The sequence below is a fragment of the Trypanosoma cruzi genome, genomic scaffold (genome assembly GCF_000209065.1).
Source record: "Trypanosoma cruzi strain CL Brener 1047053516851 genomic scaffold, whole genome shotgun sequence".
Taxonomy (NCBI): Eukaryota; Euglenozoa; class Kinetoplastea; order Trypanosomatida; family Trypanosomatidae; genus Trypanosoma; species Trypanosoma cruzi.
Genome location: NW_001849577.1, coordinates 167,691 through 185,701, shown reverse-complemented (window position 1 = coordinate 185,701; position 18,011 = coordinate 167,691). Strand labels below are relative to the sequence as shown.

The following is an 18,011-nucleotide window of genomic DNA, read 5'->3' as shown; positions in this document are numbered from 1 at the left end:
CTACTGCAAGAAAAGGTGGACGCTATTGCCCGACTGAGAGATGAGTTAGCATCTTCAGCAGAACGTGGGCGAGTACTTCTGAATAAAAACACCGAACTTCGCGATCAGTTAGAGAAGACGGATGCTGCACGTGAGAAACTTGCACAGGAGTTGAAGCAGAGTCAAGATGCCCTCATCCATCTTCAGAGAAGCACCAGTATAAATGGACGACACTGGTCAATAATGTCTAACAACAACACCGGGAATAACGTCAACAGTGCTCTTGGCGTAGGAACGATTAACGGTTTTGGGTCCACTTCACATGACATTTATCACGAGCTTAATAAGAATGCCATCACAACCGTAAGAAATGCGGGTTGGTTACCATCTCACGGGTATACGGATGCTTCTAGTTTGCCAGAAGTACATTCCCAGCGTGGAGTAAATGGAAATGCCAGCAATCCTCAAGGAGCATTGGTGGGTGAAACGAAAAATTTGAGTAAGGCTTCACATGATCTTCCACATCCGGTGAACAACAAAACGGCAAATAATTTTGAGACGGAGGCGGAAGGTTTCTCTGTTAATAGTTTGGCAAAATTGCCTACCACGTCCGGGAGTCAAATGGTAAACGGTAAAAGCACGCGTCATCCTTTGGATACTACGGCCGTCAATGTTGCGTTGAATTCGAGGAATCAAGCGTTCGTCACAAAAAGTTTTTTTAATGATGGTGGAGACAATGCGAACTCCACAGCCAATACAGCTTCATTTATGGAAAAACCAACGACAAACTTAACAAAAACAGCAACAGTACCAAGCGCCTACTTTTAGTGAGACGTGCCGTTACACCAATTACACATACATACATTCATATATACATATGTGCTTGTATCTTCTCTTTTTGGACTGGGAAATTTTTATTTTTTATTTTTTATTTTATTTTATTTTATTTTTCACTGTTGTGGATGAGAGGCTCTTTCATAGAAGATATATGTATTTATCTATTTGCGTTTTTGTTTTTATTTTTTGTGGAGTGCCCCCTCCTGTCATTTTTTTCTTCTGTAACAACCGAAGGAATTAGTGCGTGAAGAACAAAAAAAGAAAATTATTATTGGGGGGTGGGGCCCGAGTTGCTGTCCTCGTTATCATTGTACGAGTGAGCCCTTGCCCCCCACTACCCACACGTTAGGGGACTAATGACATAGAGAGTGGTTGTGATACTCTGTATTTTTTTTTTTTTGGCTGTCTATATATATATATATATATATATATATACGTGTGTCTGTATGTGTGTACTTTTTGCTTCTCAGGTTTGTTTGTTTGTTTATTTGCTTTGGATACATGCATGCGGGCATAAGAAGACGAATGATATTTCTATCACCCCAATCTCTTTTGCTTTTTTTGCTATTCTTTCCGTGTCCCTCGCAGGTGGGTGTCTGGGAATAAATATTTGTGGCAAAATCCCATCAAAGCAAGGAGAGTGAAGCAAAGGAGACAATTGCAATCTGGCGGAATGAAACAGGACGCTTACCACAGTCCAGCCAGCATCCACGCCGCATTACGGAATCGCAGACAAGAATACGGCTGGACGAAGAAGGAGACGCGCGGTTTAGGGGCGAGTTCGCCTTCCTGGAGTCGTGATGCACACGAAACCCTAAGTAAAGGTTCCGGCGGTGGCAGTGGCGGTGAAAAAAGATTCTTTTCTGGGTTATTTGGAAATGATAAAAGAGCCATCAATGATGATGCATCCTTTCGCGTGGAGCGCATAGATAGTGCTTCATGCCTGGCGTTGGGCGACGTGGTCGGATATGAATTTGTCTCAGAAGACGGAAGATGGACTTGGTCTATTGGCACGGTTATTGCATCTGGAGATGGCAGTGACGATACCATCGGACATGTTGACCGTAACAGCACCGTGAGTGAGGATCCCATTCTCGTTTCCCTGGCGTGCTGGAAAATTGCACCCGATACACAAGGCGATCCCCCGACTTGGGCGAGCAAACATGAGGATCATGAACAAATTGATGTCCGTCGAAGAATGGAGGAAATTGAGGAAGAAAAGGCCGAACTTTCACGACGGCCGTGCATGGAGAAGGTTATGGAAGCCGAAAGGATTGCCGAAACCGCTCGGGAAACGCTACGGTTGGCCGTTCGAGGTGAGCGGAATGTGCTGCGGCAGATGACAAGACCCCCAAATGAGTTGCGATTGGCGGTGAATGCGGCATTTTCACTTCTCCGTATAGAATTGCTAGTGGAAAAAACCGAAGACGAGTGGGACCACATGCGACGAGTTTTATGCTCTGATTCTTTTGATGAAAATCTCTCAGAAGCCGATGCGTCTCGATTAGATGAGACACAATGCGAATTTATCAAGCAGCGGTTTTTAAATAATCCTCTTTTTACATATTTGCACATGAACGCAACGAGTCACATTGCGGCACTTATGCAAAAGTGGGTGACATGCGAACTTCAGCTCTATGAATGTCGCAAGGAACTTCAATCCACAGAAATGCGTTTGGCCGAGTTGAGTCAAGAGGCGATGCAGAATGAGAGGGAGCTGCGCCTACATCCCAACTCCAAAGAACTTACAAGGACAGCCAGTAACCCATACGATGAGGAAAATGTACGCTACGCATTGCAGTCCTTTCAAGACCTTGGCCAAGTTTCTTTTTCGCGAGGCGATGAGGCGACAATTGTCGTACGCTCGTCTGTATTCTGCAAGTTTGTTGCGTCTACTTCTTCCCCCATTTCTGCCCTTGACAGCATGACTATTCATCGAGATCGTCTTGCCTGCATCCGTTCCGCTGCATCTGGAAAGCAGAGACGTTTGCCATTTGGTTCTTCTTTTAGTGAAGCCGATTATCCAGAACGAAGACATAATCAGTCGCGTGATGCCGTATACCAGACGAAATTGCTGTATGAGCAGTCAATTGAACGCGAACGCATTTTGGTACGTGAATTGGAGCAGCTTTATGAGAAGCATGTTCGCTACACCATGGCACAACACAAAATACTTCTTCGATCTACCGATTTCGCCGCCAGTTCCTACCGCTACAGCAAAAGGGATGCTACGCGGCTTACGGCCGCTGAAGATCGAGTGCGGGAGTTAGAAGAAGCGCTCCGACAGGAGGGAGGCAAATTACGCACCCTTCAAATGAACCACGAGAAAGAAATATGGCGGATGCAGGAAGAAGCAAAGCGACAGTCACTGGAAGCCGCTCAATACATATCGGATGAAGTGTCCACGATACGGCTCCAACAAGTTAGCTTACAAAGTGACGAGGAACTTGGCCGATTGCAGTTGGCTGCGAATGAGGCGCGGAGATGGTCCGCACTTCTTTTGCTCGAAATGAGAAAGTCCAAAGACCTTGTAATTGCGGACATGCGTCAGGATTACATTCGAGAGATGAATTTGCTGCGTGACGACCTTTCTAATCGTGAGAGGCGTCAGGTGAAGGCAATAACGATTCTTGAAGACTTGCTTGCATACAATGGTGAGGAGAGAGAATACCAACAACAGGAAATGCAGCGACGGGCGATCAAACGTGCGCTGAAGACGCTTCGTGGTTCAATGTCCACTGAATTGTCGTCGGACTCATCGCCGAGACATTTTTCAAGAAATCCGACGTCATCTCAAGGGGCAACGTCCTATCGTCTTCCTGTTCGCAGTAGCACTCTGGCAAGAGGAATATCTAATTTGGAAGCCACCGTGGAATCGAGGGAATTGGAAGAAGATAATGTTGTTATTTTGAAGGATCGTCTTGTTGAGGCCGTTCGTGATCGCGATTTGATTCACGAGATGCTTATGCAGGAACAGAGGAAAAACCATTCATTGGAGGAGGAAAATGCCGTGCTGAGATCCGAGCTGGATCGGGAGATGCAGGAGCGTGTGGAAGTTGAGAAAACGGCTCAAAAACTACAAGATGAAATTGCGGCAATATCGGGGTCTGTGCGTTCAACCCCCAATGGATATATTAAGAGTGGTTCCGATAATGAGGAACTCGGTTTGCGGGAGGAGATTGCGAGACTGCAGGGTGTCATTGCGACATACGATGGGCAGTTGGATGAACTGCTGGAGGCAGAGGGAATAGAGAACAAAGAAGCCCCATTCCACTCTCTTCGAGAGTATATTGCCGAGATTAAAGCTTCCTGTGTGGCTATGCAGGAGGAACGCGATGCGCAGGCTGCTGACGCCAAAATGTTGGAGTCCTGTCTGAAAACTGCTGCTAATGCCTTGGAAGATGCCCTCATTCACGATGAACGGTGGCGCCCCCGCATCACGGATTCCCACCACACCACGTGGCACTGGAAGAAATTTGATGGTTCCGGTTGGGATCGGGTTATCGCAGAGACTCCTGAGGCGCTTGAAAAGGCACTTGTGCACGGTATTGCTGCCGCGTGCCATCTACCAGAGGAGTACGTTTTAAATCTTACATACCATGATGAGGCGACGTGTCTGTATGCCTCTTTTGACCTTCGTCATGATCCAGCCATATCAGATGAAGATATTATGTGTCGTTTGGAGGAGTGCAATTATTACGAGTTGGAGAGGTTGTACACGCACCGGTTTTCCCCGGAGGAAGGCATCGACTCCTTGAGGAGAAAAATGCGTGAGAAGGAGGAGGAGTTGCAGGAATTACGCGCGACCATTGCGCATATGCGAGGTGATTCCAAACCACCAGGCAGCGGGCGATCCAAACGGCATTTATTGGGGGTATAAAAATAATGGGTCATGCTATTTTGGGCTACGTGGGGTCTGTGGAAAATGAAAAGAGAAAATAATAATAATAAAGAAGGGGGGTGAAAGGATTTTATTTTGATGATCATGATGGGGAGCACTTTACGCATTGAATGTGTGTTGTATTGTGCCGCATGCGCACGGCTGATCTATGACACGAGGAAAAACAGAAAGAAGAGAAAGATTTGGGGAGATAAAGGGAGTAACGGTGTGGAATTATTTGTGTAATTTTCTCCTCTCTTGAAACACACTCTTCATGCCCATTATAATGTTGTGACTGTGTCTGTGGCATATTGACAAGGGAAAACAGTGAAAAAGTGGAGAGGAAGAGCGTGGTGTAGTGATATGTACATTTTGTCTATATGCTTTTTTAAAAAAATTATTGTTTTTGGATTTGTTTTTCTTTTTGTTTTTTCTTATGTTATATTATGTATGATCGGTGAATTTGCGTCCATTTCTTGAGGTATTTTTTTTTTGTTGTTGTTGTATTTTCGCATGGGAGCTGGGCGTTTTTTCCCCTACGGTTACTCCTTTGCGGTTTCATGTATGTATATATTTGCAACGGCTTTGCAGATCTGCAATAGGACCAATTGAATATTTGTGTTTCGTTCTAGTTTTGATTATTTGTGTTGAATTCGCATATATCTGCATGCGTGCATCATTCTATTAATCCGTTTTCTTTTTGTTGTTGTTGTTGTTGTTTCTGTTGGCATTCGGCAAGAGAAATTAAAATTGTTGTGCGTGTGGTCTACTGTTACTTCTGTTTTGTTAGCAAAGCATCAATGAGACGCTGTGTGTTTTTCGGCCGAGGCTTGCGCACCACCACTGCCGCTGCTCTCGCCCTTGTGGACTCTTTTGCACCTTCCTTCCGCATGCAGAGCAGTTACGCTCAAGGCGCAGAGGGGGCTGCGTCATCGTCGGAGGAGGAAAATACGTCTCAGGAGAAGGAGAAGACGCATGCGGAAACAGATGCTCTTGGGGCTCCCCGTACCCCGGGCAAACGCCGAAACATTGTTGTGTTGAGCAACACCACCAAGGCTGTGTATATTCACCCGATGAATCATATAGCCTCTTGGTATTGGTTCATAACCGATTTTCATAAGTGGTTTGTCGGTATCGTATTTCTTTTTGTCGGATCCCAAGTGCTTGCACGTTACCGCATATCAAAATTGCAGACAGTTGTGCAGGCACAGCTGGGAGAAAACCTCCTTGACCAACGTACGCGAGACCTTTTGAGTGACATTGAGGTGCTGCGGCGAAAAGATCCTGTTCGGCTAGAGCAGGAGGCTAATGTGTACCACGAGCAGTTTTGGAAGCGACGTGCCATTGCCGTTTCAGAGTCACGAAACGAAGTTCGCAGAGTGGAGTTGCAGCGCGGCATGTTGCAGGGTCAGGCAAGAGGAACCGACATGACGGAGTGGCTAGGGGCCAAGGCGAAGGACGATGAGGAACGTGAAGTGGCGCGACGTACACAAGACTACATTCAGGGTTTTCACCAGCACCTAAAATCGAAACGTCTTATTTGAAAAGAGGGACCTATATATATATATATATATTCTGTGTAAAAAAAGAAAAAAAGAAAAAAAAAAGAAGGGATTGTATTTGTTGAAAAATTAAATCTTGACTTTTTCCTTTTTTTTTTTTTTTGTCCTCTCTTACCACCATGCCTACTTCGGATGTGGTGTCGTTACGGGGATTACGTGCATGGAGTTGGATATCGGAGACACGGACATTTTATTTATTTTTTTTTTTTTGGCTGTGTGTGGCTCTAGACCTTTGGTGCACTTTGGATCTATTGAAATTATTATTATTTGCTTTTTTTTTTTTTCTAATTTATTGGCTAATTCGACTTACATGTATTTTACTACAATAACATAGGATGGTGAAGCTGCCTGGGGCGGCGAGTATTGTGGCCATCGCTGGCGGCCTTATTGCCGGTGTGATTGTCCTGGCGGTATTTTTGTTTACCTGTTGGGGCAGTCTCGTCTCTGCCATCTTGGCATTTCTTCCTGAGGGCTTCTTGGCGTCACTGCCACCGTCGTCGAATTTTTTTTTTGATACTATCCGGCTCGTATCTTTTGTGGAGACGGTAAAATACATGAGTCTGGCGAACTACGTGTGTTTTGCGGTTTTCTTAATACTTGTCCTTCTCCTCAGTGCCGTGGAGGAGGCGATGATTACAGTAAAGGAGGCGATTGAGGAGAAGGCAAAGTTGCCGTCGACGGAACTTGTCCGGCAAATGAACGGAAAATACGACCACGCCTTGGCCGTGAGTGGCAACGCATACAAAGTAAAACAGGTGCGTGGCGGGAGACAACACGAAAGGAAGATGTAACGCAACTGCCTTAACTTCAGCACCCAAAATCAAAAGGAACCTTTCTGTCTGCCTGTCTCTCTCCCTCTCCCTCTGTGTGTGTGTGTGTGTGTGTGGAAAGGGAGAGGAACCCGTGATGCCAACAGTGTTTTTGTTGTATCGGGCAAACAAATAGACACACACAAAAAAATGAGGGGCTGGAGAGGGCAATAACAAAAAAGTGAGTTTTTTTTTCTCTTTTCATCACGTTGTTTTTTGTTGCTTCTATCCATGTGTTTTTCTCACTTTCACACACACATATGCACGCATGTGTGCAATAATCAATCACTCGCAATGACAAAGAGACATAGATTGACAAATTTGAAGAGTAAATTTTAAGGATAGGAGATTATTGGGCAGGTGGGGTGGTGGGAGGAGTCGTCGCGATGCAGCGACTGGCGACAAAGGGATTTATTCGTCCCACAGAAGTACTGCGTCGACGTTTTGTGCCCCCGTGGGAGCTTGATGGCAAGTCCGCGGACGAATTTTTTTCGGGTCTAATGCAAAGTACGAATCCAATTCAAACGCACCGAAAAGAAAAAGAACGTCATGAAGAGGTGGAGAAAAAATCCGTTGAGGAAGCGCCATCGCCCGCAGAATTGCACCGCATCAAGGCAATTCATGCACACAATGAGTTGGTTTTGAATCAACGACGAAACTTCCTTCCGTACGGGGCAAATCCAGTTGTTTATTTTGAACGCAGTCAGATGGCGGCACTAGGCGAGTATGAAATGATGTTGCAGTCATCAGGTGTTGCGGCAAATAACGCGAGTTACTCTCCAGAGGTGCGGGAGATGTTGCGAGCAGATTTGCATCAAAAGTTGCCATACAGATATGAGTCTTACGTTGAACCCCGTGGCGGTCAGGCACAGTGGCCCTTGCATGGATCTGCTGGCATTGTTCTCGACATTGACGGCGTGGTTTACCGATCACATAAACTCATTGAAGGCTCAGACACCGCAATTCGTAAGATGACGGAGTTGCGTATTCCGTTGCTTTTCATGACGAATGGCGGTGGGATATCGGAAGAAGAGAAGGCGAGGGAATTATCACAGCTTGTTGGATGTGAAATTGATTCATCACAAATTCTTCTGGCCCATACTCCAATGCAGCTGCTTGCACCCATGTATAAGAATCAAAATGTATTGGTTGTGGGCAATCCGCACTCTGCAGAGGTGGCGAAGATGTACGGCTTCGATCATGCCATCTCCGTCCTTCAATTTCAGGCGGAACATCCAGAGTTGTTGCCGTATAAAAAATGGGGTGATCTAAAGAAGTGTGAACCTTGTAGCGTTGCCTTTCCGGAAATAGCGGCCATCTTTGAGTTCACCGACCCAGAAGATGTTTTTAGTGACGTGCAGATCATGCTCGATGTTCTGCTGTCACCACGGGGACAAGTTGGACGCTATATATCAAGCACACAGAGTGTGCCTTATTTTCTCTCAGCGGACGACTTGTTGTGGGCGACGGAGGCCCCACTACCACGACTTGGTCAAGGAGCCTTCCGTGAAATGTTATCTGCCGTGTTTGAGAGTGTTACGGGAAATGGACTACAAGTGACCACATTTGGAAAACCGCGCACGATAGCCTACGCATTTGCAGAACGTCGAATGGAGGAGGTGAGCGCGAAGTTGGGTTGGGATCCGAAGGCTCTCCGTGCAATTTTCATGGTGGGTGATAATCTTGAAACAGATATTCTTGGTGCCAATGCGCGGGGTGGTCGCTGGACTTCAGTTCATGTTCTTTCAGGCATCGGTCTTGCCCCCGCCGCGCGGCGTACGCTTTCAGAGAATGATGTAGAGCTTGAGTGGTTGGAAGAGCATGTCACCAAAACGCCTCATTACGTTGCGCCCACGGTGGATCATTTCTTTCGGGAACTTCTGGCATTCCCGGAGTCCGCCGTGCTGCAGAACAAGAAGCCCTTCTATGGGATGCCGAACCCTGTAGATCTCCGTGAAACTTATAACTTTCCAACGATTAATTAAAACGAGGGAGATTTCTCCCTTGTTGTTCGATTGACATTGATGCATGTTGGGCAAGTGCGTGAATAAGGATTTACATGCGATCTTAGAAGGTGTCCGGTAGGGGGGACAAGCCGTTGGTGCAGTTTTTTACGATTTTTTTTTTTTTTGCGTGTACTTTTGCGTTTGAATCGTGATTTTGTCGAAGGAATTTTGTACGCGTCTGATATCATTTTTTCGCTCTTGTCATTGTTATTGCGAGATCTTCCTGTTTTTTTTTTTCCAGCCGTCCCTTCCAGGAAGGAAGTGGGTCTGATGGCGTAACGCGTTTTTTTTCTTCTTTTTTTTGACTTCCTTCTGCTTTATTTTTATTTCTTGCTTCAATGGCGATTCTTCTTGTATGTACGACGCTAATGGTGATCAAGCACACTTTTAGATGGCCGATGCGCAGAGTGCAGGGGAAGCGCTCTTTAAGAACCCGCAGTTCATGGAGCTCTTCCAGCGAGCTCTGGGGGGCGAAGAAAATATTCGGGATATGCCCCCCGAGGGCGATCCGCGACGAGAGAAGTGGCTGCGTGAAATCCAGATGAGGATTCAGGAGGAAAGCCGAAACGCCATGAAGAGTAAACTGGAGGAAATTCAGAGCGATGAGAACGGTCAGTGGATGTATGTCCTGCCAGAGCCGGGGTTCTGCGTCAAATGCACCACGTCTGGAGGTGGAAAGATCTTTCTCAATGTATGCCAGCATGAGCGTATTGCCGAACCCATTCCAATGGAGGAAGATGAAAAGACGGATGAGATAAAGTTTAAGATTCCACTGAGTTGTGGCCAGGCGCGTCCGGGTACAGACAAGAGCGGAAAGCCGTGCAAAGTGTACGATGTCATTGTGAATCCGTCGACTGTTCAACGGTGTTCCAAGGATCATGAATTCCGCTGCTTTGTGGTCTCACTGTGTATCCACTGGATCAAGCAGAAGTGTGAGCCCACGCTGAATCATGAAGAGTACAGAGGCATGAACTTTAAAGTGAAGGGGGATTTAGAACCGCAACGGATTCGGTTATCAACCGCACCCAAAGGGGCAAATGCCATGGGGGATGAGATTCGCCTTCCCAAGGACAATAGCGCGGCATTGCCCCCAACAAAGGTAGGCGGCCGCAGTGGCACAGGAAAACTCATACAAGAGGTGACGAATCCCGCCATTGCCTCGGATGCTGTTCCTTCTCCTCAAGCTGCGGTTCCAGCGACGTCGACAACAACAACTGCAGCAGCAGCAGCGGCGTCCAGTGCAGCTTCAAAAGAGGAAAGAATTGTCCCTTCCTTAGTGAAGTTGCAGGGTGAGGGAATTTACGATTGGTCACGGCATGCTAAGCCGGTGCTTAACCCCTACTTTCGGGAAAATATTCCTGCCACTTATGCCGTAGAGGTCTGTATTCCGACGGTGACGTCAATTGCAGAGGTGGAGGTGCGAATTACCCCCCGGTCTATAGAGATCAGCTATGTTGACGCAGAAGATGGTGCACCCTTTTTGAGCATTCCGCTCGATTACCCCATAGACGAGGATGCACCCAACGCCAAGTTTGTTCGAAAGACGCATATGCTTAAAATGCAACTATTAGTGAAACTTCCGGACGAGACGAGCGAGCCTGCCACGAAGGCCGACCGTGACGTGACCGAAATTGAGGAGGAAGAAAACCGTCTGGCACGTGAGAAACGTGAAAAGGAACTTGAAGAGCACAGGATACGCATGGAACGGATGCGAGAAGAGGATGAACATGTCATGAGGGAGCGGAAAAGCTATGTGGAAAATTTGGTAGCTGTTCAAGAAGGAATGATGCCTCCTAGTCTAAAAGAGGAGTTGGAAAAACTCCCTCCGGAGCAACTCCGTGCCATGCTGCAGCGGTTAGAAAACAAAACCCGCATGGGGGATTCCATTGATGAGATGCTCGAGAAATTTCCTGATTCCATGATCGATGCCATTAGTCGCTACATTCGTGACAAGTTGGGACTTGAACAGAGGCCGCTGCCGAGCGAGAGCAACAAAATGTTAAAGGCAGTGAATTCCGGGGCTGCGTCTCCGCCCCAGACGGTGAAGGATGAAGCAGGAGTCAAAACCAATAACCCGGAACTAGAAGAAGGGCGTGTTGAATACAGCTTTGCAAAGAGTTCCGAGAGGCTATTTGGAGTGGCGTTTCACAACCGCTACCTCTTTGCTTTGGACTGACACCGAGGAGAAGTTGTGACGTTGGGCTTGGCTCGTGTGTTTGTTTGTTTGTTTGTGTGTGTGTGTGTGTTTGTGGTTCTTTGTGTTAGGACTTTTTTTTTTTGATGGGCCATTTTCTTATTTATGTATGTATACAAATATATGTGTTTCTCCCTTTTTTGTCGTTGCTGATTTCTCTCACGAACGGCGATATATTTTCTCTTTTCCCGGCTCTATCCACCGCGAGAGGTGCGAGAGAAAAGAGGGAAACGAGGAGGAGGAGGGAGACACGAGGGAGTGAGCGCCAAGAAACAGGTGCGGTGCGACGGGATGTGACCGTCCGAAATGAAACGAAGAATATTATATGAGGAAGGACTTCCTGCTCGATGAATGGACGATGCCCGAGGCTAGCGAAGCCTTCCTTCAATCTCTTGCCATCTCTCAAACAGAGACTTGCTTGTTATTCTTTTCCCTATAGCCTCCACACCCACTTCTTTCTGTTCTCATGAAACAAACAACAACCAAAAAAAAAAAAAAAGGAGGGAGGGACGTAAGCTGGAAGGGCAATTGAAAGGAAAGAAACAGGGAGGGATGCTGCGGCGAACACCTCTCTGTCATGTACATTTATTTACCGCGCTTGTTCCTGTTAACAGCGTGAAGGCGCCGCAGCTCGTCAGCGGGGAACATCTTGAGACGGCCAAGAAGGCAGTGATGGAGGCTGAGCCACTGATTGGGAGGGCACCGCTTGAGACCGCGTTTGATTTGTTAGCTGACATATCGAATTTTCACAAGCAACGGGAGTTGGATCGAGTATTGGAAGAGTGCATCACGTCATATCGCGCTGAGCTTTATAAACCTCTTGTAACCGATCCGTTCCAGCGGTTACAGTTGCACGAAGCAATAATGGCTGCTGGGTATTATCAACGGTCTTCCAGGACCAGTGTTCTTAAGGGTGAAAGCGTGAGGTTTGTGCTACACCACTACAACTTTGATGTCCGTCGCGATACGTCGATCACCCGCACTGTTCACAATACACTTTATGAATCACGCACCTCCACTTCAGAGTCGGACAAATTGCTTGGCGATCTTCTTCTTTTAGAGCGGCGTTTGTTTGGCCGAATGCGTTTTGCGCCAACATCAGGGAGGCAGTGGTTTGTACTTGGACTGTCACTAGATGATATCAAAACAGAGGCAGACGTACATCGGGTGCTTGATATCCCTGTCGTAAAGGAGCATGGCAATTTCGAAATGCGCGAGGAAGACTCGGGAAAGCTTTGGAAAAAAATTATTGTGTTCCCAGGGCCCGAGCCGATCTCTAGTTTTTCTGAAGATGGTGATTTTGCCATGTCCGTTTCGGAGAAGGATCTGAGATTGGAGTGTCGGATTCAAAAGCCAGCGCCGCCCATGGAATTTTGGGATCGTGTGAAGGATACGCTGCTACGGTATTGGGTGATTTGGTTCTCCTTGTGGATAATGTTTTTTATGGTGGACGAGGAGATTATTACCGTTACGGCATTGATATTTTTGAAGTGGCGTCAGACGAGAATTCTTGAGGAGGAGGCGCAGAAGACGGGTGGAAAAGTGTACATTGCATCCGCTTCGGGCCGCTCCAGAGATAGTCTATAACTGTCTATGAGTCATGGGAATGTGCTCATATATTTATATATTTTGTTTTTGTTGTTGTTTTTGCTTTTTTCCCACCCTCTCTCTCCGTGTCTCTCTCTCTCTGTTTGAACTCCCCGGGGAGATTGGGCGGACGGGTTGGAGTAAGAGCGAAATGAATGTCCGTGACAGCCACCGCGGTGGGAAAGAAATAGAGAGAGACAAAACGAAAGAAGGAGAGCATAAGGGTCTTTATGTGTATGTATACACCATGCTTAAACTTCTTGTATGCAAAATGGACCTTTTTTTTCTTATTTTTGTTTATTATTATTATTATTAGTGTGTGTGTGTGCGAAACTTTTTTTTTTGTTCTCTACGTGCAGAGTAGAGGCAAGATTTCAATTTGTTTAATTTAAACGAAGACTGTAAAATAGGAATAAAGATCCAATCAAAGGATAAAAAGGTGAGGATAATAGGAAGGAGGGAAATAGGGCAATGGCAAGATGTCCGTGTACGTTTTCAGGCACGAAATTTCTCGTGTTTGTTATGTTCTTTACTATGACCTCTATTTTTGCCCCTGCCGCATACGATTGGGCTCGCATGCAACGTCGCACCAGTCTACAGGCAATTCTCACAAGGATGCATCCTCATTTTGTAGAGGTTAGCGTAAAGCCTGCGACTGAGGAATATTACAAACTGTGGAGATATTATGACTTTGAAGCGGATAGATATAGAGATCCAAAACGTCCCGGTTTTCCTGCTGTGCCTGCTGTTTATGTTCACGGTAATGCCGGTTGTTTCCGAGACATGCGATCCCTTGGGCGATTTGTTGGGGAGTCGATTTTGAAGCAACGCTATCAAAACGCAGCTCGTTCACAAGAAGAAGTGAAACGTGCGTTATTTGGTTTATACAGGCGTGAGGGGTTGAAGATGCCTGCCGATGAGGAGGAAATTCCCAGGGATTTGCAACGGCGGGCTGAGGAAATGGTGATCGCAAGGACACCACTTCTGGGGGTAGAACTTTTTGGTGTAGACTTTTTAGAAGAGTCGAATACTCAAAGTGGTTTGTTGATGGCGAAGGAGGCTCGTTTTTTGAATTACTGCGTTCATTTTCTTTTGCAAAGCCTTCTGGATCACTACCGAGAGGTGCTTATGCGTGCTCCAGGCTCTTTGAGGAGGGAGGACAGTGAACAAACACCAATCCCAAATAGCGTGACAGCTGCAGAGTCCGAGTACCTGAACAGTTTGTGTAGTCATCAAAGTTATGAACGAAAAGGGTCGAATAGAGTGTGTTATGTAGCTAAAGAACAGATTCGTCGTTTCTCTTCTACGGAGCGGATACGGCGAGAAGTGGAACGCATACAAAAAGAAGGTATTTGGATTTGGACCGAATCGGTAGGAGGCCAAGTGGGTCTCTTTGCAGCAATTTTAAATCCAACGTTATACGCCGGATTGGCAATGGCTGGACCGCCAGTACGTTATCCACCGTTCCTTTTTGACGCCGGATGTGTGAAGTTTCACCGGCTTGTACATGATGCGGCGCTTATCCCCTATGCATATAATTTTACCTCTACATACGACTGGAACAAAAGCCTTAACATCACCGATCCTGTCCAACTTCTCTGGAAGTTAAGTGAAGTTCCTTCGCACGAAGTAGCGGCTCGAGTGAGTCGTATTAGTATGGTTACCATAAACGGGGGTGCGTTGGAAGACATCGTCCCACCGCAGAGCTCTTTTTTATTGCGCTCCGTAGGGCGCCGTGCATCTTCGGAAGATCATCAAAGGATGCTGAAGTTGGCTCATATTCATGCGGCACGGCGAGATGTATGCACGGAGGAGCTACGTGGGTGTGGCGTGTCACTTAGTCATCGAGGTCTTGTGTTTGCACTTCAACTGTTGGATGTTGGGGCTTATTCTTTGGTACGGGCTTCGTTATCTTCGGAGTCAAGTGTTTTTTTGGGCGTTGAATCCAATTTTTCCTCCACGAGAGATCGACTATTCCCTACGGTGGTGGAAACTCTTCCCGAGTCACTTGATGCGTACCGCAATGATGAGTTTTTATTTCTGCTTTCCCTGGGTGAAGTAAAAAAAGCAGGGAGCGATGAAACATTTTATCGTATGGGAAATACATCTTATGTTTTTAACAAAATGAAGAAGATTTGTGTGCAAAGTAATGATGTATTGAATTTACAGGACATCCCTACAGAAGAGGATGATGACACGGAGTCGTGGGAAGCGCTGCAAATTTTTATTGGGGCCACAACATACCCTCCAGAAGACGTTTATTTTCCTGAGCTGCGTTTTATTTATACGGGGGAGAAGGGAAAAGTTTCATTCGCGAATGTTAGCGCACGTGCCGCGACGAAACTTCACCTTCCCACGCGTCGGAAGGACAGTGTTGCTAAAATTGGAGAGGTGGTACTAACAGCTATCAGTTTTCAAGTGCTGCAGAAAAGTCGTGTAGAGTCACCGGAGTGGGTGCGTCCGCAGTTTTGTTTTTTTGTAGATCGTGCGAAACTGTCTGAAAAGCACTTTTCCTTTGTTCAGCACGACAGGATTGACCCATCAAGCCAGAGGACGTCAAATGATACGTCCCGAAATGATGATCTTTTCTCTTTTAAGGGAGAAGAACGTGTCTCCGTGGAAAAGCATGGGAGATTTGCTCTTGTTCGTAATATCTGCAGCGTTTCCTTGGAGACAGAAATGGTTGTTCATGTCAATAACAGAGCTGTTTTCCCCCATCTCTTGTGTGGTTCCTTCCGCTCGTTTCGCATTGCATTTCGGGGCACGGGGGGACTGGCGCCGGACGAACCGGAGGCTCAGCAACAGTACTTCTTTGGACCATATGAGGAAGAACGACACACATTCAATTATAGCTGGCGCCCATTTTCTACAGTACCATTTAACTTGACAAATGTTTACGTGGTGTACGTGATATCTGCAGAAGAGCAGCCAAAAATTCATCTTGGGGATTTTGAATTGAGTGCATCTCCTCGCTGGAATGAACACCGCTACTGGGTATGGTGGTTTGGGCGATGGAGAATGCGTTGGATGGCTGTGCTATCAACATACTCTGTCTCGGGCAAGTTTGTAGGCTGTTATGTTCTTCTTTATTTTACCTTATACACATGTTTCTACACAAATCATTTTATTGGAGAACGCAAAACATTATCGAAATTAGTTTGTTATTGGTTTTGTAATGTGAGTCCTTTTTTGTTGGTTTTGTTGGCTACTATTCTCTTAGAGAATATTGGGTATACGGCGGCACGCAAGGCATTAACCGTGTGTCTCAACGAGGATCCTCCACTACGCAGTGATGAGGAGCTTACGTCGATGATGGATATGCGAGAAAAAATGACTTTAATATTTCTTTATGCTCTTCCTCCACGCTATGAGGCTTGCAAGTATTCCTGGATACGCATGCACAGTGTAGTTCCTAGTAATTTACGAATGGAACACATGTTGCACATAGTGTGTGCAAGTTTTTTTGCAATTGTTTTGATTGTAGTAGAAATTTGTTTTTGGTGTATCATGTGGCCGATGTCTTTACTACTTCGCATTTTTTTTAAAATACGCCTACGCTCGAGTGTGCCTACTTGGCGGTTGGTGTTGTTTTGGTCCATCCCCATTTTCCTGCGCATAGCTATTCCATGGTTGCACATTTCCATTATAACGACAATTGCCTGTTTCTTGTCATATGCCGCGTTATGGTGTTTTCCACATCATCGTTTTACCCCTGGAAATCCTCAGTATCGCTGGTTGTGCTTTCTGGTCGTCATGATGCTCCATTTTTCCGCTCACTTTGAGGGGTTAGTGCTCGTTTTGAGAAATTACTTTATTGTTTCGCCCGTGGTGTTAGCGGATAGTGAAAGATACAAGACCCTTCCAGAACACATCTTGGCTTTCACGGTGGTTCAGGGTGGATTGGGTGTCGTTTATGGCACGTTGCACTTCTCACTGCGTCACTTTGCCACAATGGATGCTGAAGCTGCAGTAAAGAAAAGGAATGGGGAGAACCTCATAGAAAACAAACTGAAATTAAAGGAAGGTGCAGATAAAAAAATTCCATTATCATACTCTCTTGGAGATATCAGTCGTTTTTATCCACGATTTAATAGAGGATTGATAATTTGTTCGAGGATTGTGCTTTTTTTTGCATTGTGGGCTTCCTTGGTTTCTGTACGACGACCACTGGAAGGTACCATTGCCTTGTACGGTTTGTGTCTAACTGTAGTTTCCCTGGCACTTCGTTTGGCTCGCTTATGGTGAGACTAGCTGGCGATGGAAACGGATGCTCGCAAAAGCCAAAAGAAAAGAGAGAGAGCGAAGGAGGAGTGGAAAAACGCGTTTTTTTTTTTTTTTTTACTAAAATTACTCAAAAGAGACCGGTTTTTAAGTTTCTTTCTCTGTTTTTAGGAGCTGTGTGAAGAGAAGGATTGCGGGAGAGCTGGCTAACTTAATTAATGCATATATGCATCCGGGTAAAACGAATATGCACTTCTTTACGACACTTTTCTACCGTATGAATTCTTGGAATGCCACGACTTTTAGAAGGAGCGGGGAACCGATAGCGACCGGTTAATTATTTTTATTTTTACCGTCCCGCCCGCCCCCTTTTGATCTTTACCCTGCGGCGGGGTCGTGTGGCTGGAGGAGCCCAAAGTCTGCCACATCGTAAGTAATAAATAAATATATATGTATACCATCCGAATAGAGTGAACGGGTCACAATTGTGGCTAACGGATGATATAGGAATATATACACTTACTTGCTGTTAAGCTTTGAGGGTATGGTGAATCCATTCTTATTCCATGCATCCCTTTTCTTATTCCTATCTGGTTTGGTTTTCTATTATTGATAAACTCAGGATTCGGCCAGCAGCCCAGAGGATTATTCCGTTTTCTCTCTCTCTCCCTTGTGTGTTTGTGTGTGTTGTTCGTCTGCCGAGTCTATTAACTGACCACGAAAAGGCACTGCGATAACAAATTTGGGGAAATGAGACGAAATAATTTGCCGTGTGGATTTATATTTTTATGGCGCGTTTTTTTTTTTTTTTTTTATGACTAAGTGAACGAAACACATGCCAGTCGCGCCCGATGAATGGAAGGGAATGGAGAGCGGCAGCAGGACCGGCTGGCTATTCAATTACCACCCAACGACGGTGATGGTGGCTGACGAGTC

At 46.0% G+C, this 18,011-nt stretch overlaps 8 protein-coding genes across 8 annotated transcripts, besides 15 other annotated features; all 8 read left to right on the top strand.

Annotated features, from left to right (window-relative positions):
* On the top strand, window positions 1-807 carry Tc00.1047053510735.100 (hypothetical protein, conserved; the record flags this gene model as incomplete). The annotated part of the gene is made up of 1 exon (XM_803982.1): window positions 1-807. A coding segment is annotated over one exon (807 nt), but the record flags the coding sequence as incomplete, so codon positions are not given.
* Window positions 1-5,648: a sequence feature (heterozygous, non-Esmeraldo-like haplotype).
* Window positions 892-929: a microsatellite.
* Window positions 1,224-1,251: a microsatellite.
* Window positions 1,252-1,310: a microsatellite.
* Tc00.1047053510735.90 (hypothetical protein, conserved) lies at window positions 1,490-4,696 on the top strand (the record flags this gene model as incomplete). The annotated part of the gene is made up of 1 exon (XM_803981.1): window positions 1,490-4,696. The coding sequence occupies one exon, from the start codon at window positions 1,490-1,492 to the stop codon at window positions 4,694-4,696; it is 3,207 nt and encodes a 1,068-aa protein (XP_809074.1).
* Window positions 5,097-5,128: a microsatellite.
* Window positions 5,397-5,423: a microsatellite.
* Window positions 5,497-6,240, top strand: Tc00.1047053510735.70 (hypothetical protein, conserved; the record flags this gene model as incomplete). The annotated part of the gene is made up of 1 exon (XM_803980.1): window positions 5,497-6,240. The coding sequence occupies one exon, from the start codon at window positions 5,497-5,499 to the stop codon at window positions 6,238-6,240; it is 744 nt and encodes a 247-aa protein (XP_809073.1).
* Window positions 5,649-6,542: a sequence feature (areas merged during assembly that could not be assigned to a particular haplotype. This can correspond to areas where the two haplotypes were merged or to regions with more than two copies in the genome that were merged during assembly.).
* Window positions 6,278-6,306: a microsatellite.
* Window positions 6,446-6,468: a sequence feature (AT_rich).
* Window positions 6,543-18,011: a sequence feature (heterozygous, non-Esmeraldo-like haplotype).
* Window positions 6,594-7,049, top strand: Tc00.1047053510735.60 (hypothetical protein, conserved; the record flags this gene model as incomplete). Its single annotated transcript, XM_803979.1, has 1 exon — window positions 6,594-7,049. One exon carries the CDS (start codon window positions 6,594-6,596, stop codon window positions 7,047-7,049), a length of 456 nt encoding a protein of 151 aa, XP_809072.1.
* Window positions 7,123-7,144: a microsatellite.
* Window positions 7,454-9,052, top strand: Tc00.1047053510735.50 (hypothetical protein, conserved; the record flags this gene model as incomplete). Its single annotated transcript, XM_803978.1, has 1 exon — window positions 7,454-9,052. The coding sequence occupies one exon, from the start codon at window positions 7,454-7,456 to the stop codon at window positions 9,050-9,052; it is 1,599 nt and encodes a 532-aa protein (XP_809071.1).
* On the top strand, window positions 9,465-11,249 carry Tc00.1047053510735.40 (hypothetical protein, conserved; the record flags this gene model as incomplete). Its single annotated transcript, XM_803977.1, has 1 exon — window positions 9,465-11,249. One exon carries the CDS (start codon window positions 9,465-9,467, stop codon window positions 11,247-11,249), a length of 1,785 nt encoding a protein of 594 aa, XP_809070.1.
* Window positions 11,284-11,324: a microsatellite.
* Window positions 11,820-12,854, top strand: Tc00.1047053510735.20 (hypothetical protein, conserved; the record flags this gene model as incomplete). Its single annotated transcript, XM_803976.1, has 1 exon — window positions 11,820-12,854. One exon carries the CDS (start codon window positions 11,820-11,822, stop codon window positions 12,852-12,854), a length of 1,035 nt encoding a protein of 344 aa, XP_809069.1.
* Window positions 12,895-12,922: a microsatellite.
* Window positions 13,133-13,169: a sequence feature (AT_rich).
* On the top strand, window positions 13,326-17,099 carry Tc00.1047053510735.9 (hypothetical protein, conserved; the record flags this gene model as incomplete). Its single annotated transcript, XM_803983.1, has 1 exon — window positions 13,326-17,099. The coding sequence occupies one exon, from the start codon at window positions 13,326-13,328 to the stop codon at window positions 17,097-17,099; it is 3,774 nt and encodes a 1,257-aa protein (XP_809076.1).
* Window positions 17,245-17,521: a mobile genetic element.